Here is a 22589-nt window from a genome sequence, read left to right as displayed (position 1 = left end):
GAACTGGAGGTTGAATTGGGTTGGCGACATGCAAGGCAAGCTCTTAATTCTCCATTGCTTTTTGCAGGTAAACAACATGAGTTTATAATCACCCAGTGAAGCGGCAGTTGATCTGGCAGTTGCTGAAAACTATCTTTCTCCTTGAATTACCTACGTTCACTCAACTCTACATTCACTCAATACTGTATCTGTGGCTCCAGTGGGGCCTCCGTTTTGACCATACATTTCTCTTGTTCTTTCACCAACACCACTCTGACTACAGCTTAGCAGTAGTGTGGTAAAGACAGTCTGTCAACTCTGCTCTCCTTCAACACAAGTGTTGGTTTTGTCAGTGACACTTGTCTTTCTCTAGAAACATTCATCAATTCCACCAAACAATCGGCTGGGATTTATATTAGAATCGCTTTATGGCATTTCGTCATGGGAGGGGTGGGGGGCTCAGATAACCTAAATAGTAGAAGCTGAGTCACAAGGAGAGGCCTTGGCAGATGACAACTAGAGAGAGAGAGTGGGGAAGAGCCCAGGGAGCACTCAGGCAGCAGGCACACGAGTCAGGAAGCCAACCTGAAGTGGATCCTGCAGTTCGTGAGTCAGAGATGAAGCACCCGAACAAGTTCTGCCTGAATTCCCGACCTACAAAACTGAGCAAAGCAAAAACGACAAGTTGAAGTCACTAAGCACCCTGAGACATCAACAGCTAGGAGATCAGATAAGAAAGAATTTCTCTTTTGGCCTTTGGGCCACACCCAGTGATGCACAGGGCTTAGTCCTGGCTCTGCATAAGGATCAGTCTTGATGATGTTGGGGGGAGGGGGGACACACACACGACAACTTACGGGGTCCAGGGATTGAACTCAAGCCGGCCGTATGCCAAGGTAAATGAACACCTTACCCACTGTACTATTGCTCCAGCCACAGAAGGAATTTCTTTTCTTTTTTTTTTTGGAATTTATTATTATTATTATATTATTTTCTTTTTGGGTCACACCCGGAGATGCAAAGGGGTTACTCCAGGCTCTGTACTCGGGAATTACTCCTGGCGGTGCTCAGGGGACCATATGGGAGGCTGGGAATCGAACCTGGGTCGGCCGCGTGCAAGGCAAACGCCCTACCCGCTGTGCTATTCCTCTAGCAGCCCCCATGAAAAAGGAATTTCTTAGTAAGGACTAACAAGTAAGAAACAACCAAACCAGAATACTATGGGATCGAGTACAGCAGCAAAGAACAACTAGATAAAAATGCATGCAACTGACAAAAATGCAGAACACTTAACTTTTTTGTAGGTAGGGATGCAGTGTAGCCCACAGTCGGTGGTGCTCAGGGGCCACTCCTGGCTCTCTGCAAAGGGATCACTCCTGGAGGAGCTTGGGGACCATATAAGATGCTGGATCAAATCCAGGTCAGACACACGCAGAGCCAGTGCCTTACACACTGTACTATCTCTCCGGCCCATAAAACACTTCTATTTTTTTAATTTAGGTAGGTTATCAATGCAATAAATAAGCTCATTATGGACGGAAAACGGGGTGGGTATGGCCCAAAGATCATGCTCTGCCACAAAAACAAATAAAACACAGGTGCTACATTTGCTGTCTTTTATACTGAATGCAGGGAGGGGACCACACATGGAGGTGCTTGGGGGCTACTCCTGGCTCTGTGCTCAAGGGAGTCACTCCCTGCAGAGCCTGAGGGAGCATGTGGTAATGGGGATAAGTCCTGCATCAGCTGCATGGTGCAAAGGTCCCATGGTGCAAATAGCCCCTGTACTATACTCCACATCTGCCATTCTTACCACTGACTAAAGTCAAAATGGGCTATGACAATTAGTTCTAATTTTCACAACTAAGAATAGGGAGAATCTGAAACAAGTTCAAAGACAGAGTGACCTCCCGTTGTTCATCAATTTGCTTGCTCGAGCGGGCCCAGTAACATCTCCATCATGAGACTTGCTGTTACTGTGTTTGGCCTATTGAATACATCACGGGTAGCTTGCCAGGCTTTGCCATAAGGGCGAGATACTCTCGGCAGTTTGCCCGGCTCTCCGAGAGGGGCGGAAGAATCCAACTCAGCTCGGCCATTCGGCTGCGTGCAAGGCAAACACCCTACTGCTCTGTAATCGCTCCAGCCCAAAGATAGAGGGAAAGCTAATAAATATACCTGGAAGGCTTTGAAGGAAACATTTAAGTAAAATCTTAAATGTTTCTTTTCCTTCTTTCCTTTCTTCTTCTCTGGTTCATATCTGGTGATGATCAGGGATCACTCCTGGCAGTGCTCAGAGAACCATATGGGATGCCGGGTTTTGAACCTATGTCAGCTGTATGCAGGCAAACACCTCACCTGCTGTATATCTCTTCATCCCCAGGTTCTACTATTTTCTAATCTACTGATAATAACTGAGTACTTGGGGGCTGCAGAGGTAGTATAGCAAGTCGGCCCTTGCCTTGAATGTGGTGGAGTGATACCTAAGTGCAGAAGCAGGAAAAGCCCTGAGCATTGCTGAGTGTGCCACCCCAGTCCCCAAATTAAACGTATTTACAATAAACAAACATGAAAAAATAATAAGTACATTGAAAGATATGAGAAATCACCACAGGATTAAAGGCAAATGCTTATAATCAACTTTGCTTAACGTAATTCTATACAGACGTGAAATATGTTTCAATTTTCTCCTAGAGCAATCCTGACATTTTGTCCACCCCCTACTATTACATGCAATAGCATCTAAGTGCTCATGGCAGTCATTATTGTTAAACAGCAACTTGCCGTACAGTTGGCAGCTACACTAGGAACTTCTACTTTAAAACAACATGATCTCTGGAATGTTTCCCTTTTTGGCCTCTGTTCGGTAACCTCAAACCTCCAACCCTGCCCTTGCTGTGCCTATGATGGCCAGGGACTGCACGACGCTTTGGCCGTGGTGCTTCCTGGAGATGGCATGTGTGAGTGCAGGGCTCACTCCACAGCCTCGGTGCCCAACGAGGGGTGTTCACAGGGTCCTGCACACTGAATAGAGGCTGTTCTGATTGGTGTTCACACACACGCATGCACGCATACTTGCCGGGGACCACACTTCATGGACATGATGCTCACACATCTTTTGAGCTGTGGTGCTCGACAAGAGGTTGGACCTCTTTCTGTGGGACTTATGAACCCCAGGGCTACAGTCGGGCCACAACTGCTTGTGATGCAAGGCAGCAAAGACAACAGATCTGCCAGGATCCACTCTTATTGGCATGTAGGGCACCATGGATTTGAACCTGTGACCATGCACAAGAAGAGGTTCCTCCAGGCCATAAAGTATCAATTGAACCTTTGTGACAAGCCCGCCAAATAGGCTTTATTACTTAACTTCATAGATGAAGAAATGAGGCGCAGAGCTGGGCTCGGCCACAGAGCCTGTGCACTGCCCGCACGAGGCCCTGGGCCCAGTCACCTGCACTGAGAAAGAAAAGAAATGACAGCGAGCAAGACGATGCTTTACACGGTGACTGCAGCCCAACATGGAGCACACCTGGGGGCCAGGGGTAACTCGGTGGCAGAGCAGCTGCCCTGGAGTATGGCCCTCAGCACGGCCCCACACTGAACGCGAGCCCGGCTGCTCTGGGTGCCATCGCACAGTGCTCTCTCTTGGCACACCACAAGCAAGTCTGTGCAGCACAAGTAAAGCATGCAACTCCTGGCAAGCACCGTGACCAAGTGTGCAAGCACTTTAGCCAAGTTTGTATGACCCTGGTCACTGCAGCAACAGCAAGAAGGGGAGGGGGAGCAAAGGGGAGAGTAACATTTGGCCTTTGCCCTGACCCTGCAAAGATAAAATCCCCGGAAGCTTCCAGCTGCATGAAGTCTTTATGCTAAAGGGCTGATTCAATGTGCAGCCCAAGACAGCCCAGGGTTGGGGCTGGTCAGCAGAAAGACCAATCTTGTGATTAGAGGGCAGGACTCTGGGAGTAGGAAGAACTGGAGTCTGCCCTAAGAGCCATAGTGCTAATCTGACGGTTATGTAATAATATTCAATAAGAACTCTGGGTCCCCAAGCCTAAGGCCAAGACCTGCTGACAAACACACTCATGTGTGGGGAGTTGGTGGCCGACTCCTTGTCAAAGAGCACCTGCACCCACACTGTGCCCAGGCAATCTTGGGGGAGTTCTCCGAACTGGCCACTGCACCCCACGGGGTCATGGAAACCCTCCGCTTTGTAGCAGAGAGATCACAAGTGCAGGCGTGTGGGACTTCAGGTGAGGGTCATGTCTGAAATGGGGACAGTCCTGTGGAGAAATGACCCGTCCACTTGCAGGATGTGACAGCACTTCCGGAGTCAGTGTCAGGAGAGAATGAGCGGTGACTCCACTGTTATTCTGAGTCGAAACAGAACAGTGACTTAGAAGGGTGTAGTCACGACACAAATCCAGTTCCATATCATTCTGAAACAGTATTCTTATCATTATTAAGTGGTTTCCATTGCTCAGTTAAAAGAGAACGGTGGCTGGAGGCCAGAGCAACAGTACAGTGGGTACGGAGTTTGCATCCCATATCATCCCGAGCACTGCTAGGAGTGATCCCTAAGTGCAGAGGCAGGAGTAACCCTTAAAGAGTGCCAGGTATGATCCAAAAAGCCTCCCCCACAAAATAAAAAATAACATTCAAGAAAACTAAAAAACAATAAGAGAAAGGTGGATAATTCATGAAAGTTTTTGTTGCCACAGTTTTACAAGATATGAAAAACTACATGAGCTTCACAAGAGCAAAATTCATTGAATCAGTTCAGGGACTGGATCACTGCTAGCAAACATTATTAACACAAGTAACAATGTGAGGGCAATTTTTCAAGACTGGCTCATATGGCCAAGCATTAAATATGAAGAGAACCAGGAATCCAACATAAAAGCCACCCTCAGCACTTAGGAAGTCTTGAGCATTTTTCTAATCCTTCACAGAGTACCTAAGCTTGTAAGGAATTTTTGCTTATCTCTGGAGGTCACAGTCAGCAGTACTCAGGACTTACTCCTGGCTCTGCGCTCAGGAATCAATCCTGGTAGGGCTCAAGGGACTATATTCAGTGCCCTGGATCGAAGCTAAGTCGGCCGCATGCAAGGCCAGCACCCTACCTGCTGTACCAAGCTTGTAAAGAATTAAGTACTAGTTAGTGTAAACTAGTACTTATAGAGACAAGGCTCTAGAACAGAATCTAAAGAGTCCAGTTCTTGTTTCCTGAAAGCTTGAGAAAAAAAGTACCATACATACTGATAATGCATCTGTAGTCAAAGGTACATGTACAAAGTTTCTCTGCCAACAAAACACCTTTCTGAGTACCATCAGAGAAAAACCATCCCACAGTAAGCAGTAGTAAGACAATTTTTAGGATGGATTATATTAAAGCTTTCTAAGACTTTATTTCAAATTATAAACCAAAAAGGAACTTCTCAAGGGCTAGAGAGTTAGGACAGTTTTAGGTAGGGCACTGGCCTTGCACGTGGCTGACCTGGGTTCGATTCCCAGCATTCCACATGATACTCTGAGCAGCACCAGTAGTAAGCCCTGAGCATCGCCAGGTGTGGCCCAAAAAACCAAAACCAAAAACGGACTTCTCAAACCAAATCTTTTACTAGGATGTAAGTCATCATATTGGATTTGGATGCCGGAAGCGTTGGGACTCAACTATTTTGACTAAAACAGTTCTTTGCTCTTACCTGGCCTGTTAGTAGCTGCCATAATAAACACCTGCTGGCGCGTTTCCAGACCATCCATCTCTGTGAGAAGCTGATTCACCACCCGCACACTTGCCCCTGTCTGAAGGAAAAAAAGAGTAAGCACAGATCCTTCAGCTACTAATTTAGAAGAAAATGTCACCAACTTTTCCCTTACAAAATAAAATTCCAACATAAATGAAAGCTTTTGTCAAAAGAGAAGACTTTTTGTTTTGAGATCATTAAATTCAAGTGTTATGCAAAAGGCATTTTCCACAGCATGCTTTCAAAGTAATCCTGTTATTATTCAGTTTCCGTGAGGAAACAAAAGCCAAAAGAGGCAAATTATTTGTCCAAGGTCTCATGGCTAAAGGAAGAGATGAAATTCAAGCTCATGTCAAGCTGATCCAAAAGTCCCATGCAACCAAGTTACACAAAGCCCTAACAGCCACAGTGAACTTCCCTGTGGGCTAATCTAGATGCAGCTTTTGCAAGCCTGGCCAGATTCACCAGGGTATCAGATGTGCAGGAGCTCCTCACTGGACAAAAAAGGTGGTTCTCTTATCCTCAGAGCATACAGAACAGCATATGGCTCTCTCGGGCAACAATCAAGAGACAGCTGCAGGGAGCTGGCAAAAACAGGGCACATCACAGAGAATTTTGAAAACATGCAATGGGAAAAACGAAAAGTGAGTGCTGATCTTTTGGTCATTAACTGCTTTTCTTCCACACATATATTTAAGTACAAGATAATATATCTGAGTAATTCCTTTTGTTTGTTCTTCTTCTGGGTGCTCAGGGATAGCTCCTGGCAAGGCTTGGGAGAGCATATGAGGTGCTAGGGATCAAACCTAGACCTACTGTGTGCACTGGACTATCTCTACCTTCTGGATAATCTCTCTGGCCCCCTTAAGCAAAAATAGTTGGTACACCTTGGGCTCCCTCCCTGGCTACCTACAGCAAACATTTTTGGTTTTTATTTTACTAAAAGGTAGAAGATTCTTTGATTTGAAGAGAAATCAAAGTATTAACATGTCTCTTTTAGGAAATGAAAAGAACAATCCAGGACGAAGAAATAAAAAAGCATTGGGTAAATAGAAATCATCCTACCTCGCCAAGAAAAAAAGTCCTGGAAAAAAAGAAGTCATGAAATTCTCTTATAAATGGATGGACATGGAGAGTATCATGCTAAGTGCAGTGAGTCAGAAAGAGAGGGATAGACATAGAATGATTATACTCATTTGTGGGATATAAAAAATCATAATATGAGACTAATACCCAAAGACAGCAGAAACAAAGGTCAGGAGGATTGGTCCACGGTTGGAAGCTTGCCACAAGAGGCTGGGATAGAGAAAGGATCACTAAGACAAAGACAGCTGGAAATGATCACCTGGATAAGAATTGTGTATTAAAAGCAGGTAAAGAAACAAACACAATTACTTCGCAGTACCTGTATTGCAAACCATAATGTCTAAGGGGGGGAGGATCGGGGCGGGGGGGGGGGGAGGGAGAGAGAAGCAGGGGTCAGAGCAATAGCATAGTGGGGAGGATGTTTGTCATGTAAGCGACCTAGGTTCAATCCCCAGCATCCCATATGATCCTCCAAGCACCACTAAGAATAATTCTTGAGTGCAGAGCCAGGAGTAACCCCTGAGCATCACTGGGTGTGACCCAAAAGGAAAAAAGAGAGAGACAAAGGGAGAGGGGGAGAGAGATGGAGAAAAGGAGGAGAGAGAGAGAGAAGAGAGAGAGAGGAAAAGAGAGGGAGAGAGAGAAAGAGAGAGAGAGAGAGAGCGAGAAAGAGAGAGAGAGAAAAGAGCCTGCGATGGAGGCAGAAAGGTGGGACTGGGGGAGCAGGCGGAAGACTGGGGATACCGGTGGTGGGAAATATACAATGGTGAAAGGACAGGCGCTGTCACATTCAAAAGAACAAAAGCAACCAGTGCTGGCGTGGATGTGGGGAAAAAGGGACACTGTTTCACTGTTGGTGGGAATGCCCACTAGTCCAGTCTTTCTGGAAAACAATGTGGACAGTCCTTCAAAAACTAGAAATTGAGCTACCATATGACCCTGCAATACCACTTCTGGGAATATATCCTGAGGATGCAAAAAAGCACAGCAGAAATGACATCTGTACCTATATGTTCATTGCAGCACTGTTCACAATAGCCAAAAATCTGGAAACAACCCAAGTGCCCTAGAACAAATGACTGGTTAAAGAAACTTTGGTACATCTACACAATGGAATACTATGCAGCTGCCAAAAGAGATGAAGTCATGAACTTTGCTTATAAATGGATAGACTTGGAGAGTATCAAGCTAAGTGAAATGAATAGTCAGAAAGAGAGGGACAGACACAGAAGGACTGCACTCATTTGTGGAGTATAAAACAACATGACATGAGGCTGACACCTAAGGACAGTACATACATGGGACAGAGATTGTTCCACAGCTGGAAGCCTGCCTCATGAGCAAAGGGGAGAAGGCAGCTGGAATAGAGAAGGGATCACTAAGAAAAAGATGGCTGGAAGAACCGGTTGGGATGGGAGATGTGTGCAGAAAGCAGAGGACCAAACATGATAACCTCTCAGGATCTGTATTGCAAACCATAATGCCCAAAAGTAGAGAGAGATTATGGGGAATAATGTCTGCCACAGAGGCGGAGGAAGGGTGGAAAAGGGGGCTATACCAGGGTATACCGGATGGTGGGGAATGTGCACTGGTAGAGGGATGAGTGTTTGATCACTGTGTGATTGTAACCCAAACATGAAAGCTTATAACTATCTCACGGTGATTCAATAAAATTAAAAAAAACAAAAAAGGATAAGTGCTGGAACATTGAATGACTGAAACCAAATCATGAATAACTTTGTAACTGTATCTCACAGTGACTCACTGTCACTGTCACTGTCCTCTCGTTGTTCATCGATTTGCTCGAGCGGGCCCAGTAATGTCTCCATTGTGACAATTGTGTTACTGTGTTTGGCATATCGAATACATCATGGGTAGCTTGCCAGGCTTTGCCATGCGGGTGAGATACTCTCGGTAACTTGCTGGGCTCAATTAACATAAATAGCAGTGTAGCACTGTCCTCCCATTGTTCATTGATTTGCTTGAGTGGGCACCAATAACATCTCCATTGTGAGACTTGTTACTGTTTTTGGCATATCAAATATGCCACAGGTAGCTTGCCAGGCTTTGCCATGGGGATGGGATACTCTCAGTAGCTTGCCGGGCTCTCCGAGAGGGGCAGAGGAATTGAACCCAGGTCAGGCGCATGTAAGGCAAATGCCCTACCAACAGTGCTATCACTCCAGTCCAACGTAAATTAAAAAAATAATAATAGTAATAAATTTTAAATAATTAAAAATGCTAAGAAACAACAATAACAACAACAAATTAAAAAAATATACTAAGAAATTACATCGAAAGAGGATGATAGATTTTACTTGGTAAAATTACATATTTCACATAAAGCTGGAAAAAGAGTAATTCCTTTTACACATAAAATTTCAATAAATCAATAAAAATGAAACATGTTTCAATAAAAAAAGAGTAAAAACACATGATAAAATGCAAATTATCATTAAGATGAAACTGCTCTCTAATAATTAGGGGCATGAATACCAAAATTTAACAGCATATTTTGTCAATAAAACTGACAAAAATTGAAAGTTCAGTATTAGCCCCTGCTGACAAAGATGTGGGAACAGGTTCTTTTTCTCCTCCATTGGTAGGAATTATGTAACTGGTAGTTTTTTTGCCTTTGGGCGACACCACTCAGTGGTACCCAGGGCCGACTCCTGACTTGGTGCTCAGGAATCACTCCTGGCAGTGCTTGGGGTATGGCATGTGATTTGGGGACTGAAGCCAGGTCAGATGCATGCAAGACAAGCACCTTAGCTAGTCAACTACCTCTCCAGCCCCTATAGACGGGGGACATGCCTTGGGGACATGCTTGTGACCCAGCAGTGCTCAGGTCGAATCCTGCCTCTCTGCACAGGTATGAACTTTTATTTCAACTTTTGCATATTTCTGGAGATTTTAAGCAAGATGAAGTATTTGATGAAATAAATGTTTCAGCAACCTAAGAATACCCACACAAAATAACTATTCAATAAAATCCTAACGGGTACAGCTTTCTGTTGTTTTATCTGGTGCATGGGTGAGCAGCCAGGCTCTCACACACATTCCCTGCCAGAGAATTTCCATGGTCCTGAGTCTTCTGTGAAATATGTTTCATTAAGCTTTTCTTCTTGCTTTTAAATGGTTACATATGGGGCTGAAGTGATAGCACAGCGGGTAGGGTGTTTGGTGTTTGCCTTGCACGAGGTCGAACCAGATTTGATTCCCAGCATCCCATATGGTCCCCTGAGCACTGCCAGGAGTGATTCCTGAGTGCATGAGCCAGGAGCAACCCCTGTACATTGCCAAGTGTGACCCAAAAAGCAAAAATAAATAAATAATCAAAAATAAAATGGTTACATATTCTTTGTTTCCTTTCCTTCTTTTTTCTTTTGGGGGGGGTGTGTTTCTTTTTTTTGGGCTCCATCTAGCACAGTGACCCATGGCTACTTCTGGCTTGATAATCAGGGTCATTCCGGGGTATGCCTGAGGAGTACATGAAGTCCAAGGAACCCAACCAAGTTTCTCCTCACATAAAACCAGCCCACTGAGCTCTCTGTCTGGCCCTGCTTCTATACTGCTCTGTTGGTTTTTTGGGCCCCATCCAGTGTGCTCAGCACGGACTCCTGCCTCTGTGGTCAGGGATCGCTTCTGTCCGGGAACCATATGCAGTGTTTAGGTTTGAACAGGGGGTGGCGCATGCAAGGCAAGCGACTCACTCCCTGCACTGCTACTGCAGGTGGTTCTATACTCTTTATAGAACGCTTTGCTGGGCTCTACACTCTTAAACTATGGCACTCCTGACGACAAAGGTTTCTCCATTCACTGTACTGAGACTTCTACGAAGCTTGGAGCAACCACCATCTCTAGTGGGTCCTCAATGGAGACGAAGCATCCATCTTCCCTAGAGCACTGGAGTCACGGCTGAAAGCATACCACATGAACTTTAGGATATATGGCACCTTAAATGACATTTGGGCCTGTCTTAAGAACCTGTTAAATTGAAGAGAACTTGAGGAGAATAATACAAACCTGGGGAGGAAAAAAAAAAAAACCTAAAAAAAACAAAATCTTGGGGCTGGAGCAATAGTATAGCAGGTAGGGTGTTTGTCTTGCATATGACCAACCTGGGCTCGATCCCTGGAATCCCATATGGTCCCCCAAGCACTGCCAAGAGCAATTCCTGAGTGCAAAGTGAAGAGTAACTCCTGAGCATCACTGGGTGTGACCCCCCCCCAAAAAAACCCTCCTGATTACTCAAAACTACTATTTCCATTTCCAACTATTTATGTGAGTCAGATATGGAACCAAAATGATAGAGAGAAAATGGCCAGAGGGGTTAATAAAAATTTAACCCCAAGGCCAATTTCAAATGCTAGCTTTTCTTCATCTCAAGAAACTATATTGGGCAAGGGAGATAGCTGGCCTCACGCTTGACCATGGTGTGACCCAGCTTAAGGGCCAATGTTCAATCCCTGGCATAGCACTGCTCGCCCAACCCCCATCTTGGCACTGCCAAGTGTTGGCCTGGCCTGATGGCCTGGGCACTTCCAGGTCCAAGCCTCAGGCCTGCACTATCACTGCTGGGCCAACCAAAAGAGGCCCACTCTTATTGCCTGAAGTCAATAAAAACAGAGACATCTGGCTTCACTAGAATCACATGGCATTACAAGAGCTTGATCCTCCTACCTCGCGGTCTGACCTTCGAGGGCACAGAGCGTCCACTTCATCGAAGAATATCACACAGGGCGCCGAGTTCTTGGCCCGCTGAAAGACCTGCCGCACAGCTCGCTCACTCTCCCCGACGTACTGCACACCCCGAAAAGGAAACGAGAGTGTAGAGATGGTTCAGTTGGGTTTGGGCCAAATTACAACAAACCAAGTTCTGTGTCTCAGATCTAGAGTAATGTATGTCAAAAAGTATTAGGTTGGACTGGAGCGACAGGACAGCGGGTAGGGCGTTTGCCTTGCACACGGTTGACCCAGGTTTGATTCCCAGCATCCCATATGGTTTCCCCCAAGCACCGCCAAAAGTATTCCTGAGTGCACAACTAGGAGTAACTCCTGAGTATTGCTGGGTGTGACCCAAAAAGAAAAAAAAAAGTAATAGGTCAACCCAAATGTATCTACTCACATCAAACCATTTCTGCTTTGTTGTGGGGGCCACACCCAGCAGTGCTCAGGGCAGACTCCTGTCCACCCATTTCTGTATCTGTCCATTGTGTTGGCTCAAAGTAATAATATAATCTATTATAAAATTACAAAAATCCTAGTTTTTTAAAAAGGAATGAAAAGTCTTTTCTAGGTTAAAAAATAATCCCCAAATTCTACTGAATTTTAGAATTAATGTATTATTTAGAATAAATGTAACTCCTAGGAAATACCCAGTAAGAATTTTCATTCAACTATAGAATTTAAAAAAAAAATTTTTTTTTATGAAGACACTGATTTACAAAGTTATCCATGGTTGAGGTTTATGCACCCTGTGTTCCAACACCAAGCCCACACCAGTGTCAACTTCCCTCCACTGTGTCTCCACCCCCAACCAACCCCATCCTGCATCTTTGACAGGCACATTTATTTTTAAGTTTGGTGGTTTTGGTTTGGACTTTCTCTTTCAGTGTTACAGATTCTGCAGTTTGGATACATAGTTATGTTACCCCTCTACATTCCTTTTAAATGTACATAAAACAAATTTGCTATCCTACTCCCATATTTCTATTTCTGGGCCGCACCTAGTGGTACTTGGGTGCTACTCCTGCTGGTGCTCAGGAGTCCAGGTGATGGCAGGGACCGAACCCAGCATTCTGCAGGACAAGGATACATTGGCCAGCTGGCCAACGAGTTTTTTTTTTAGTACAATGTGCTAGCTTATTATTTATATTTCACATGAAAGAAAGCATCCGGTATTTGTCTTTTCACCTTCCGATTTTTCCTAGCACAGTCACTTAAAAGTTCCATTCACGTTGCTGGAAAAAAAAGCAAGATTTAATTTTAACAGCTGAGTAAGGTAAAGGTAAAGGTAAAGGCCCTCCCGTTGATCGTTGATTTGCTCGAGCGGGCCCAGTAACATCTCCATTGGAGACTTTGTTGTTACTGTGTCTGGCATATCGAATACTCTCGGTAGCTTGCCGGGCTCTCCGAGAGGGGCGGAGGAATCGAACTCGGGTCGGCCATGTTGGCCGCTTGTAAGGCGAACGCCCTACCCGCTGTGCTATCGCTCCAGCCCGACGGGTAGGGCGTTCGCCTTACAAGCGGCCAACATGGCCGACCCGAGTTCGATTCCTCCGCCCCTCTCGGAGAGCCCGGCAAGCTACCGAGAGTATTCGATATGCCAGACACAGTAACAACAAAGTCTCCAATGGAGACGTTACTGGGCCCGCTCGAGCAACAGCTGAGTACTGTTCTTTTTTTTTTTGGTCATACCCGGCGGTGCTCAGGAACTATTCCTGGCTCTGCACTAAGGAATTACTCATAGCGGTGCTGGGGGTATCATATGGGACACTGGGAATTGAACCCAGGTCAGCCGCTTGCAAGGCAAACGCCCTACCTGCTGTGCTATGGCTCCAGCCTCAGCTGAGTTCTATTCTATTAAGTATAACACAACTTCTCTATCTAGTGATCTACTGATAAGTATTTAGATTGTCTTTATGACTTGGCTATTATGAATAGTGATGCTATGAACATAAAGATACACATATGTTCTGGGGAGAGGGGTGGGTGGGACTGTGCCCAGGTTAATCTCGGCGATGTGTTCAGTATCACTGTTTATTCCAGGCAGTCTCCAGACCACACTTACATTTTTTGATAGAATCTGTATTCTTCAGAAAAATGCCCGGGAATCGTATTGCTAGTGGTTATGTTATAAAGGTTCTTTTCCAGTATGCTCTCACCAACACTTGTTTTCAAAATCTCCCTAGGGTTTTGATAAGTATTTCCTTAAAATAAAATAAGTTGGACTCCCACGCCCCAACCCATGTACTGTTTGCCTTCTTCAAAGTAGTGTCTGTTTTTAAATCTCCTATAAATTTTAAAAATTAAGTTGTTTTTTCATTCCTGAGTTGTGCTGATCTCGGTGTATTTCAGATATTAACTCCTTGTCTGATATGAAATTATCTTCTCTTAGTAGGATGTCTTCTTATTTTTGTGGATGTTTCCTGAACTGAACAAAAGTGACGCGATTAGTTTTGCTTTCGTTTCATTTGATACTAAAATTGACACTCAGGAGACATTAACTAATGTCCAAGAGCTACTGCCACATTTTATTTTTATTTTATATATTCTATAGTTTCATTTTTTTTTTCCTTTTTTGGGTCACACCGGGCGATGCTCAGGGGATACTCCTGGCTCTGCACTCAGGAATTACTCCTGGCAGTGCAGGAGTACCATATGGGATGCTTGCTGGGAATCAAACTCAGGTTGGCCGCGTGCAAGGCAAACGCCCTGCCCTCTGTACTATCGCTCCAGCCCCTATGGTTTCAGTTTTATATCCAAATAATCCATCTTCAATCAGTCAGGTTTCTTGGGGGGTGGGGGTGGGGGTGGGAAGGACATACCCAGCATTACTCAGGACTTACTCCTGGCACTGTGCTCAGGGATCACTCTGTTGAGCTTGGGGGATGATATGAAATGATGAGGATCAAATGTCATGATTCAGAATGCTGGAACGTCATGTGCAAGGTAAGTGCCCTACTTGTACGATCATTCTGGCCCCTGAGTTCATTTTTGTGTATGGCATTAAATAATGACCTAGTTTTACTTTCTTGCATACAGTTTTCCTAGCAGGATTTGTGAAACAGGATTTTTTTCCTCCACTGTATGCTTGCAACTCCACTATTATAAATTAACTCTATCTGTAGACTTTATTTCTGGGCACTTAATACTATTCCATTGGTCTATGTCTCTACTTCTGTTCTGATACCATATTTTAAAAATAAACTCAGAATCAGATACCTCCATTTTGGGGATGGGGGGAGGAGCGGGGGCAAAGTGTTCTACACTCAGGAATTATTCTTGTTGGGGTTCAGGGGGCCATACAGGATGCCGGGGACCCAACCCGGGTCAGTCTTGTAAAAAGCTGTACTATCTCTCCAACTCAAATACCTCCTTTTTTTTCCCTCAGAATTTTTTTGTGCTTCAGGGTCTTGCTTCAGAGTCTTTTGTAGTTCTGTACAAATGCTGGGGTTGTTTGCTCTTCTTGAAAAATGCCAGTGCAATTTTGACTGGGGTAACATTAAATCTGTAAACTGCTTCAGACAGTATGGCAATTTTAACAATGTTTAGTCTGGAGCGATAGCACGGGGCTGGAGTGATAGCACAGCGGTAGGGCGTCTGCCTTGCACGCAGCCAACATGGCCGACCCGAGTTCGATTCCTCCGCCCCTCTCGGAGAGCCCGGCAAGCTACCGAGAGTATTCGATATGCCAGACACAGTAACAACAAAGTCTCCAATGGAGACGTTACAACACGGTATAATTACTATTATTATATTATTTATCTTAATTATATAATAATTATATTATTAAAAAATACTGTACTTATCTGTATCCTTTATTCTATTAGTGATGCTATAATTTTCAAAGCATAGCTATCTCACCTCCTTTGTTAAGTTCCCTCCCAAGCATCTTAGTTTTTTAAATAAAACTGTAAATGGGACTGTTTTCCTAATTTGTCTTTTCTCTCATTCACAGTTTATGAAAAGAAATGCACCAGGTATTTGTCTACCGATTTTGTATCTTTCCACTTTACAGTATTTCTCAGTAGAATTTTATTTCTGCCCCGGCTGTCCTGGACTGGCCTTTGTGCTTTGTTCACTCTCCTTTCTTCCCTTAAGCTGTTTTCCAAGCAAACGCCCAATAGTTCGCCCTGAGGTCTGCAAGATCCTCATTTACCTTTCCTGGAATTATTCCCTGTTTCTTCCTCTTACCTTATGTTCCACTGTTAAATACTTGTGCTATTCTACATCATTATATTCTGGCTTTCACAAAGACAGCTAGGGAAAATATTCTCTTTAAAATCATTAACACCTAGATAAACTACTAAATTACAACAACTACTAAACCAAAGTCTACTGCCAGTGTCATTTATGCTGTCTGGTTACACTGACTACAGTTAAAAAAAAAAAATTTAAGATTAACGGTTATGATCCTGAGACTCACAAATGAATCTCAGAAGACAGATGACTCCAGACCCCATGCCAAGCTGATCTCACCAGGACGCTTCAGATGGAGTAGGCGTTCTCTGCCTGCTCCGAATGAACCCCGGTGGCCACAAACCTCCAGAAGAAAAAAACCCAGGCAGGATAAGTGATTGAAAACTCCAGGCCACATGGTATGGGTCATCCCTCCCTCTCCCTGCCCAGCCGGTGTCCTGGCTGTCATGGATACCCAGGAGTGCACAGCCGCTTCAGAGACATCCTATACTATTCTTAACAAGCAATACAAAATAATTTAGCATCTGCCTGTGGGGCAGGCTTTAGTGGTATGAGAAAATACGAAATAATGGTGGGGGAAAGGTGTAATGGTGGTAGAACTGGTGTTGAAATATTGAATGTTATCACTGTGAACAACTTTATGAAAATAAAATAAAAAAATAAATTTTCTTCCCTTGCTTTTAAGGTTTAAAACATTTTTTACATCCTACACCTTCCAGTCAATCGGTCTCTTTCGTCATCTTTGTCCTGGCCCACATGGGGCAAGGCATTTCAGGGTTTGTTAGAGACCCTCTTTCCCCTCCCCTCCACTCCCCCTTTGGGGAACACCTCGCAGTTCTCAGAGCTAACTACTGGATTCTGTGCTCAGGGATCACTCCTGGCTGGGCTCAGGGGACCTGTGTAGTGCCAGGGATAGAACCTAAGTAGGTCTGGGCCGGAGTGATAGCATAACGGGCAGGGCCTTTGCCTTGCATGCGGCCGACCTGGGTTCAATCCCCGGCATCCAATATGGTCCCCAAGCACCGCCAGGAGTAATTCCTGAGTGCAGAGCCAGTCTGGGTGTAACCCCCACCCCCCCAAAAAAAAAGAACCTAAGTAAGTCATGTGTAAGGCAAGTGCCCTACCTGCTATACTATCACTCTTGCCATAGATACCCTCTCTGGCCGGGGGGGACGGAAGTCACACCTGGCAATGCTCAGGAGTTACTCCTAGTTCTGTACTCAGGAATTACTTCTGACAGTGCTCAGGGGAACCATAAGGGATACTGGATGAAACCCAGGTCTGCAGCGTGTAAGGCAAATGCCCTCCCTGCTGCATTGACTTGACACCCTCTTTCACACTATTCATTTCTAGGGGTTGGAACACATGTGTGGAATGCACAATATCTGCCTAGCACTACAAGGCCCCTGGAGCACTACTGGCATGACCCTGATGAGCTGCTGGAGAGTGGCCACTGGGGAGTGACCCAGCCCACCCACATCCACCAACACTGCTCCTGCAGACACAGTCTGTGCCAGGACTCAAATACCATTCAGACGATGCTGAGTGCTAAGTCTCCTGGGAGTACTAGACTCAGTTTCTACTGCCAACTGCTATCTCCAATAGCTGTTACCACCTAAAATCTCCTAGGCTAGGGTTGGAGAAATAGGACAGCAGGTAAAGTGACTGCCCCCATTTGGATCCCCAGCACCGCAAATGGTCCCCCAGCACTATCAGGAGTGATCTCTGAACAGAGGCAGAAGGAATCCCTGAGCACCACTGAGAATGACCCCCAAACCAAGGAAAGCCTTTCTTGTCATACACAAAAATACAAAGTTACATTTCTGAAAGCTCTCTGATATTCTGAAGATAAAACTCAAATTCTAGGGGCTGAGAGGTAGTAAAGGAGCTAAGGACTGCCAGTCCTATATACGGTCAACCCCAACCAGTTCAATTCCAGCCCAAGTGTAGTTTCCTGAGCACTGCCAGGAATCAATCTTGAGTAGAGAGAGAAACTGCCCGAGCACTACTGGGTATGGCCCAAAAGCCTCCACCCCAACCGCAAACACTAGGTTGGTGCAAAGGCCCTCACCAACTGGCTATAACCTCTTTTTCCGGATACATCCCCCCCAAAGTCCCTTCCCTTCGAGTCTCATTTTAATGCCTCTTTTACTAAAAAGTCATATCAAGTACAAGTAAACAGGTGTACAGAAAGCTGACAGGAAGACCTTAAACATAAATCCATTGTTTCAGGAAGAAAGTCACATAAAAAGTAAGAAACAGAACATGAAAGTCGTAATGTTTACCAGGCTTTGAAAACAATACCATTCTCATTTCCTGGAATATATTATGACCTGTTTGTTGTTTTACTTTTTTTCCCCCTCACTTTTTGGGTTATACCCAGCGATGCTCAGGGGTTACTCCTGGCTCTGCACTGAGGAATTACTCCTGGTGGTGCTTGGGGGACCATATGGGATGCCGGGGGTCAAACCCGATTGGCTGTGTGCAAGGCACTGTACTGCAGTGTCGTTCTGGCCCCTGTTTTACTTTTTATGGAAATAAATTCACGGTCTTTAATTGAGGGTATAAAATTAAATATAGAAAGAAGATATTATATTATATAGCTCTTTAGTGATTTCTTTCCCCAAAAGTTTCTTCTTGTTTTTAAAGGGCTGGGAGGTTTAGGCCACAAACCAATGGTGGTCAGTGGTTATTCCTGGCTTTGTGGTCAGGAGTGACCCCTGGCAATGCACACAGGACCATATGAGGTGTTAGAGGTCAAAGCAGGGTCAGCTGTAATGGCTACCTGAAAGGCAAGTGTCTTACCTCCTAAACTATCCCTCTGCCCTCCTCAAAGTATTTTTATTCATTAATACTTAAACTCATTTGTGCACACAATATTAAGGCCAGGAAACTGGATCAGGAAGCAGATAACCTAGATTCAACTCTCAGTACTACTTTCTAGCAAGTCAGGCTATGGCCAACTCATACAACTCTCCAAACTGATACATTCTCATCAATGAATCAGAGGAAATGATTCACATCTCATTGGGTTGCTAAAAACAATGTATGCAAGGTGTTCCACAGAAACACACAGCAAAGTAAACATTTTAAAATAACAATTGGGGTTGGGAGATCCTACAGTGCCTTGATGAATCAGGATTTGAACTCCGCATATGGGGTACAAGCAACACTAGGAGTGAATCCTGAGCCCCGCAGGAAGTGGACCAATACCTTCTTTCCACTTCCCAAAACCTTAACTTTTATCATTGTAATTTTGTAACATTTTGAGAAAGGAAAATAGGCTCAGCCATGAACAGATGCAATTAAAAAGCATATACACATAGTAAGTTCAATAGAACAAAGTTCAATCTCTCTCTCATTTCCAGCAAAGCCTGGAGGCCAGGAGTCACTCCTGACAATGTGTGGCCATGGGTATGCAGGGGCCACAGTGACACTCCTCTCTGGATGGGGAGAGGAAAGGCAGGCATGGAGCCAGGGTCTTACACATACTGAGCATGCACTCCAATCACAGCACTTTGCTCCCGGGGCTGCTAAAAGGCTCACCAAAATGTCACAACTCTTTCTCCCAAAGATCTAAAGATACTGTGCCCTGTAGCCTCAATGACCAATTATACTTTGCCTAATCCAAAATAAATGGCTACTGCCATAAAACTTACCATATTTAGCAGCTCAGGACCCTTGACAGATAAGAAATTTAGTCCAGATTCATTTGCAATAGCCTAGTAAGAGTGAACAAAAACACAAATCAGACAAACAGGCAATAAAATAATAGGAACAGTGGTTTGTGACAATGCAAACACTTTCTGTGTTAGTATTTATTCTCTCCTTTTATAAGTAGCTCTTTTTAATTACAAAAGAGGACAAATGGGAATAGGAGAAATAGATAAACGGAAAGAAAGGGAAGTAAATGCCAATCTAAAACTTTTTAAGAATTACTAGAGTTAGAAATCAGATGAAAATGACACTAAATATTTATGTAAATGCTTCACTAACAAAATGATACCTATGTTAACAAATATGTAGACCTCCTTGGAATTGTTTTTCTTTTTGTTTTGTTCTGAGGCCACACCTGGCTGTGTTCAGGGTATACTGCTGGCTCAGTGCTCAAGAATCGTTGCTAGTGGTGCTTGGGGGACCGTATGTGGTGCCAGGGATTGAACCCGGGTCAGCTGTGTGCAAGACAAGTGCCCTGCCTGCTGTACTATCATGCCAGCCCCCATACTTGTAACTGAAGTGACATCATAATCTGCAACAAAAACTACCTTGCTCAATGAGAAGAATCAATCATTTATTAATAAAATTCAAACACATCAGTAGTCTTCACCAAGGTTAGTATTTACAGATTATTCTCAATAAATTAAGATTCAACTGCTTGGTTGAAAGCCAAAGACCAAAAGAGAAGAAGACAGTTATATGTGTAAAAGAATCTAAGAATTACCATCTGAATGGTGGAAGATGAAACCTGAATAAAATCCTTCAGAACTTCGAAATTATCATGTGGGGCTTGAGTGATAGCACAGCGGGTAGGGCGTTTGCCTTGCATGCAGCCAACCTGGGTTCGAATCCCAGCAATCCCATATGATCCCCTGAGCACCGCCAGGAGTAATTCCTGAGTGCAAAGCCAGGAGTAACCCCTGAGCATCGCTGGGTGTGACCCAAAAAGCAAAAAAAAAAAAAAAAAAAAATTATCACGGAATAAAGTCTCTTCCTATTCTTAGAACTTAGCGCCTGGCGATTCCCCCCTGCTCTCCCTTGCTCACACTGCTTCACGGCTCTCAGGCACAGCAGTGCTGCTGGAAGCATGAAGGAAACTTGGCAACAGAGGCAGAAACTACCATGCAAGTAAGGGCACACACATATATATGCACACCAATGTACATAAAATGACAATATGCATATTTGAAATTTACTCACGAATGGGGCTGGAGCGATAGCACAGCGGGTAGGGCGGTCACCTTACAAGCGGCCAACATGGCCGACCCGAGTTCGATTCCTCCGCCCCTCTCGGAGAGCCCGGCAAAGCTACCGAGAGTATTCGATATGCCAAACACAGTAACAACAAAAGTCTCCAATGGAGACGTTACTGGGCCCGCTCGAGCAAATCGACGATCAACAGGAGGGCCTTTACCTTTACCTTTACCTTTACTCACGAATGAAGTAACTTGGATCCAGTTATGAGAAATGCTAATGATGTGAGGGCTGGAGAGAACCCTGACGTACAAGTACTTGCCCTGCCCGCACTGACCCCAGTTCGATTTCCTCGGCACCACATATAGTCTCTGCCAAGGGAGATCCCTGAGCACAGAGCCAGGAGTAAGCTTTGCCTATTGCAGGGTATGGCTCCAAATCCAAGTCCAAATATTTGTATTATACTCCCTGATTTGCCTTATACTCTCTAATCTGTATTATACACCTTGCTCGATCGACAGAAATTAAACTTCTAGAGCTGGTGAGCTATAGCTCAGAAGGCCAAGGTGCTGGCTCTGAAAGCAGGGGGCCTGGGTTTGAAACCTGATGGCACCTGGTCTGCCTGACATGCCCCCACTTCAGGCCCTGCCCCAACCCAGAGGGAGAGATGCCAGAGAGGAGCCAGGAATTGTTCCTAAGGTGTGTTCTCCACCCCCACCCCCAACCCCAAAGAAATAAAAAACATTGACCAAACCTTTGCCAATAGCGTTTTCCCACAGCCAGGAGGACCAGCAAGAAGAACACCAGCGGGAGTCACTAATCCAAGCGCTTTGAACTGATCTGGGTTCCGGACCGGTGCCTAGAAAGCAGAGGCGACAAACCCCCATTTTAGACTGCACATCCAGACTGGTTTCAGATGCGGATTCTCAGTGCTATTTGTGAGGTTAAAGAGAAAGTGACCAGCACGCCCAATCTTCACCTCTGTTCTAGGCATGAGGTACAAAAATTTAAGTCCCTGGTTTTGAGAAATTCACGTTTTTGTGGGGATGGGTTGAGGAAGAGAGCAACTTGGGCCACATCAGTAGTGCTTAATGGATACTCCTGGCTCAGTGCTCAGGAACAATCCTTGGCAGCGCTCAGTGGATCCTGTACAGTGCCTGGGATGGAACCAGGACTGGTTGCATTTAAACCATGTTCCCCTACTTACAGTGCTCTCTACAGCCCACTGAGAAATTCACATTTAAATATGTTAGAAAATGCTTTTTTTTGGGAGGCGGATGTGGACACCAGCTGTGTTCAGGGATCACCTCTGGTGGATAGGGCGGCCATATATATCTGGTTCTGGGGTTTGCACCCCAGCCAGCCATGAGCAAGGCAAGCACCTGACTTTTCCAGGCCACACATTTCAAGCATTTTTAAGACTGAAGTCAGTGGGACCAAAGCAACAGTATGGCACATAGGGCTCTGCCCTGCTTGTAGCCAACTGGGGTCTGATCCCCAGCACCTCATATAATCCTCTGAGCCTGCCAGGAGTGATCCCTAAGTGCAGAGTCAGGAATAAGCCCTGAGCACTATTGGATGTGGCTCCAAAAAACTCTAAAAAGATACCAAAGATTGAAGTCAGTAAAATGATCTCAATTTCCAGATTATGAAGATTTTATGTGTTGCCCTCCTCCTTTTTAAGAAATCAGAAGCTGGAGCTGGAGAGAGGGTATAGCGGATAGGGAGTTTGCCTTGCACACAGCTGACCCAGATTCAAACCCCAGCATCCCATATAGCCCCCAAGCACCACCAGGAGCAATTCCTGGGTGCAGAGCCAGTAGTAACCCCTGAGCATAACCAGCTGTGACCCAGGGGAAAAAAGAAAAACAGAGAAACAGAGGCAGCAGGTGTTCCACATAATCCAGAGGCAGCGACAACTTTTTGTGCCATCTGTAT

General features: G+C 44.9%; 1 protein-coding gene across 1 annotated transcript in view; it reads right to left on the bottom strand.

Annotated features, from left to right (window-relative positions):
- Nucleotides 1–22589, bottom strand: part of NVL (nuclear VCP like) — an 88683-nt gene that overhangs the window by 37008 nt on the left and 29086 nt on the right. The window contains exons 15-18 of the mRNA XM_056132318.1: nt 21406–21510; nt 19400–19462; nt 11499–11618; nt 5688–5787 (exon numbers count right to left, since the gene is read on the bottom strand). Coding sequence (XP_055988293.1) covers nt 5688–5787; nt 11499–11618; nt 19400–19462; nt 21406–21510 — 388 coding nt within the window. The remainder of the gene's footprint in view (nt 1–5687; nt 5788–11498; nt 11619–19399; nt 19463–21405; nt 21511–22589) is intronic.

The sequence above is a fragment of the Sorex fumeus genome, unplaced genomic scaffold (genome assembly GCF_029834395.1).
Source record: "Sorex fumeus unplaced genomic scaffold, SorFum_2.1 ptg000007l, whole genome shotgun sequence".
NCBI classification, from domain to species: Eukaryota; Metazoa; Chordata; class Mammalia; order Eulipotyphla; family Soricidae; genus Sorex; species Sorex fumeus.
This window is presented reverse-complemented; position numbering and strand designations above follow the sequence as displayed.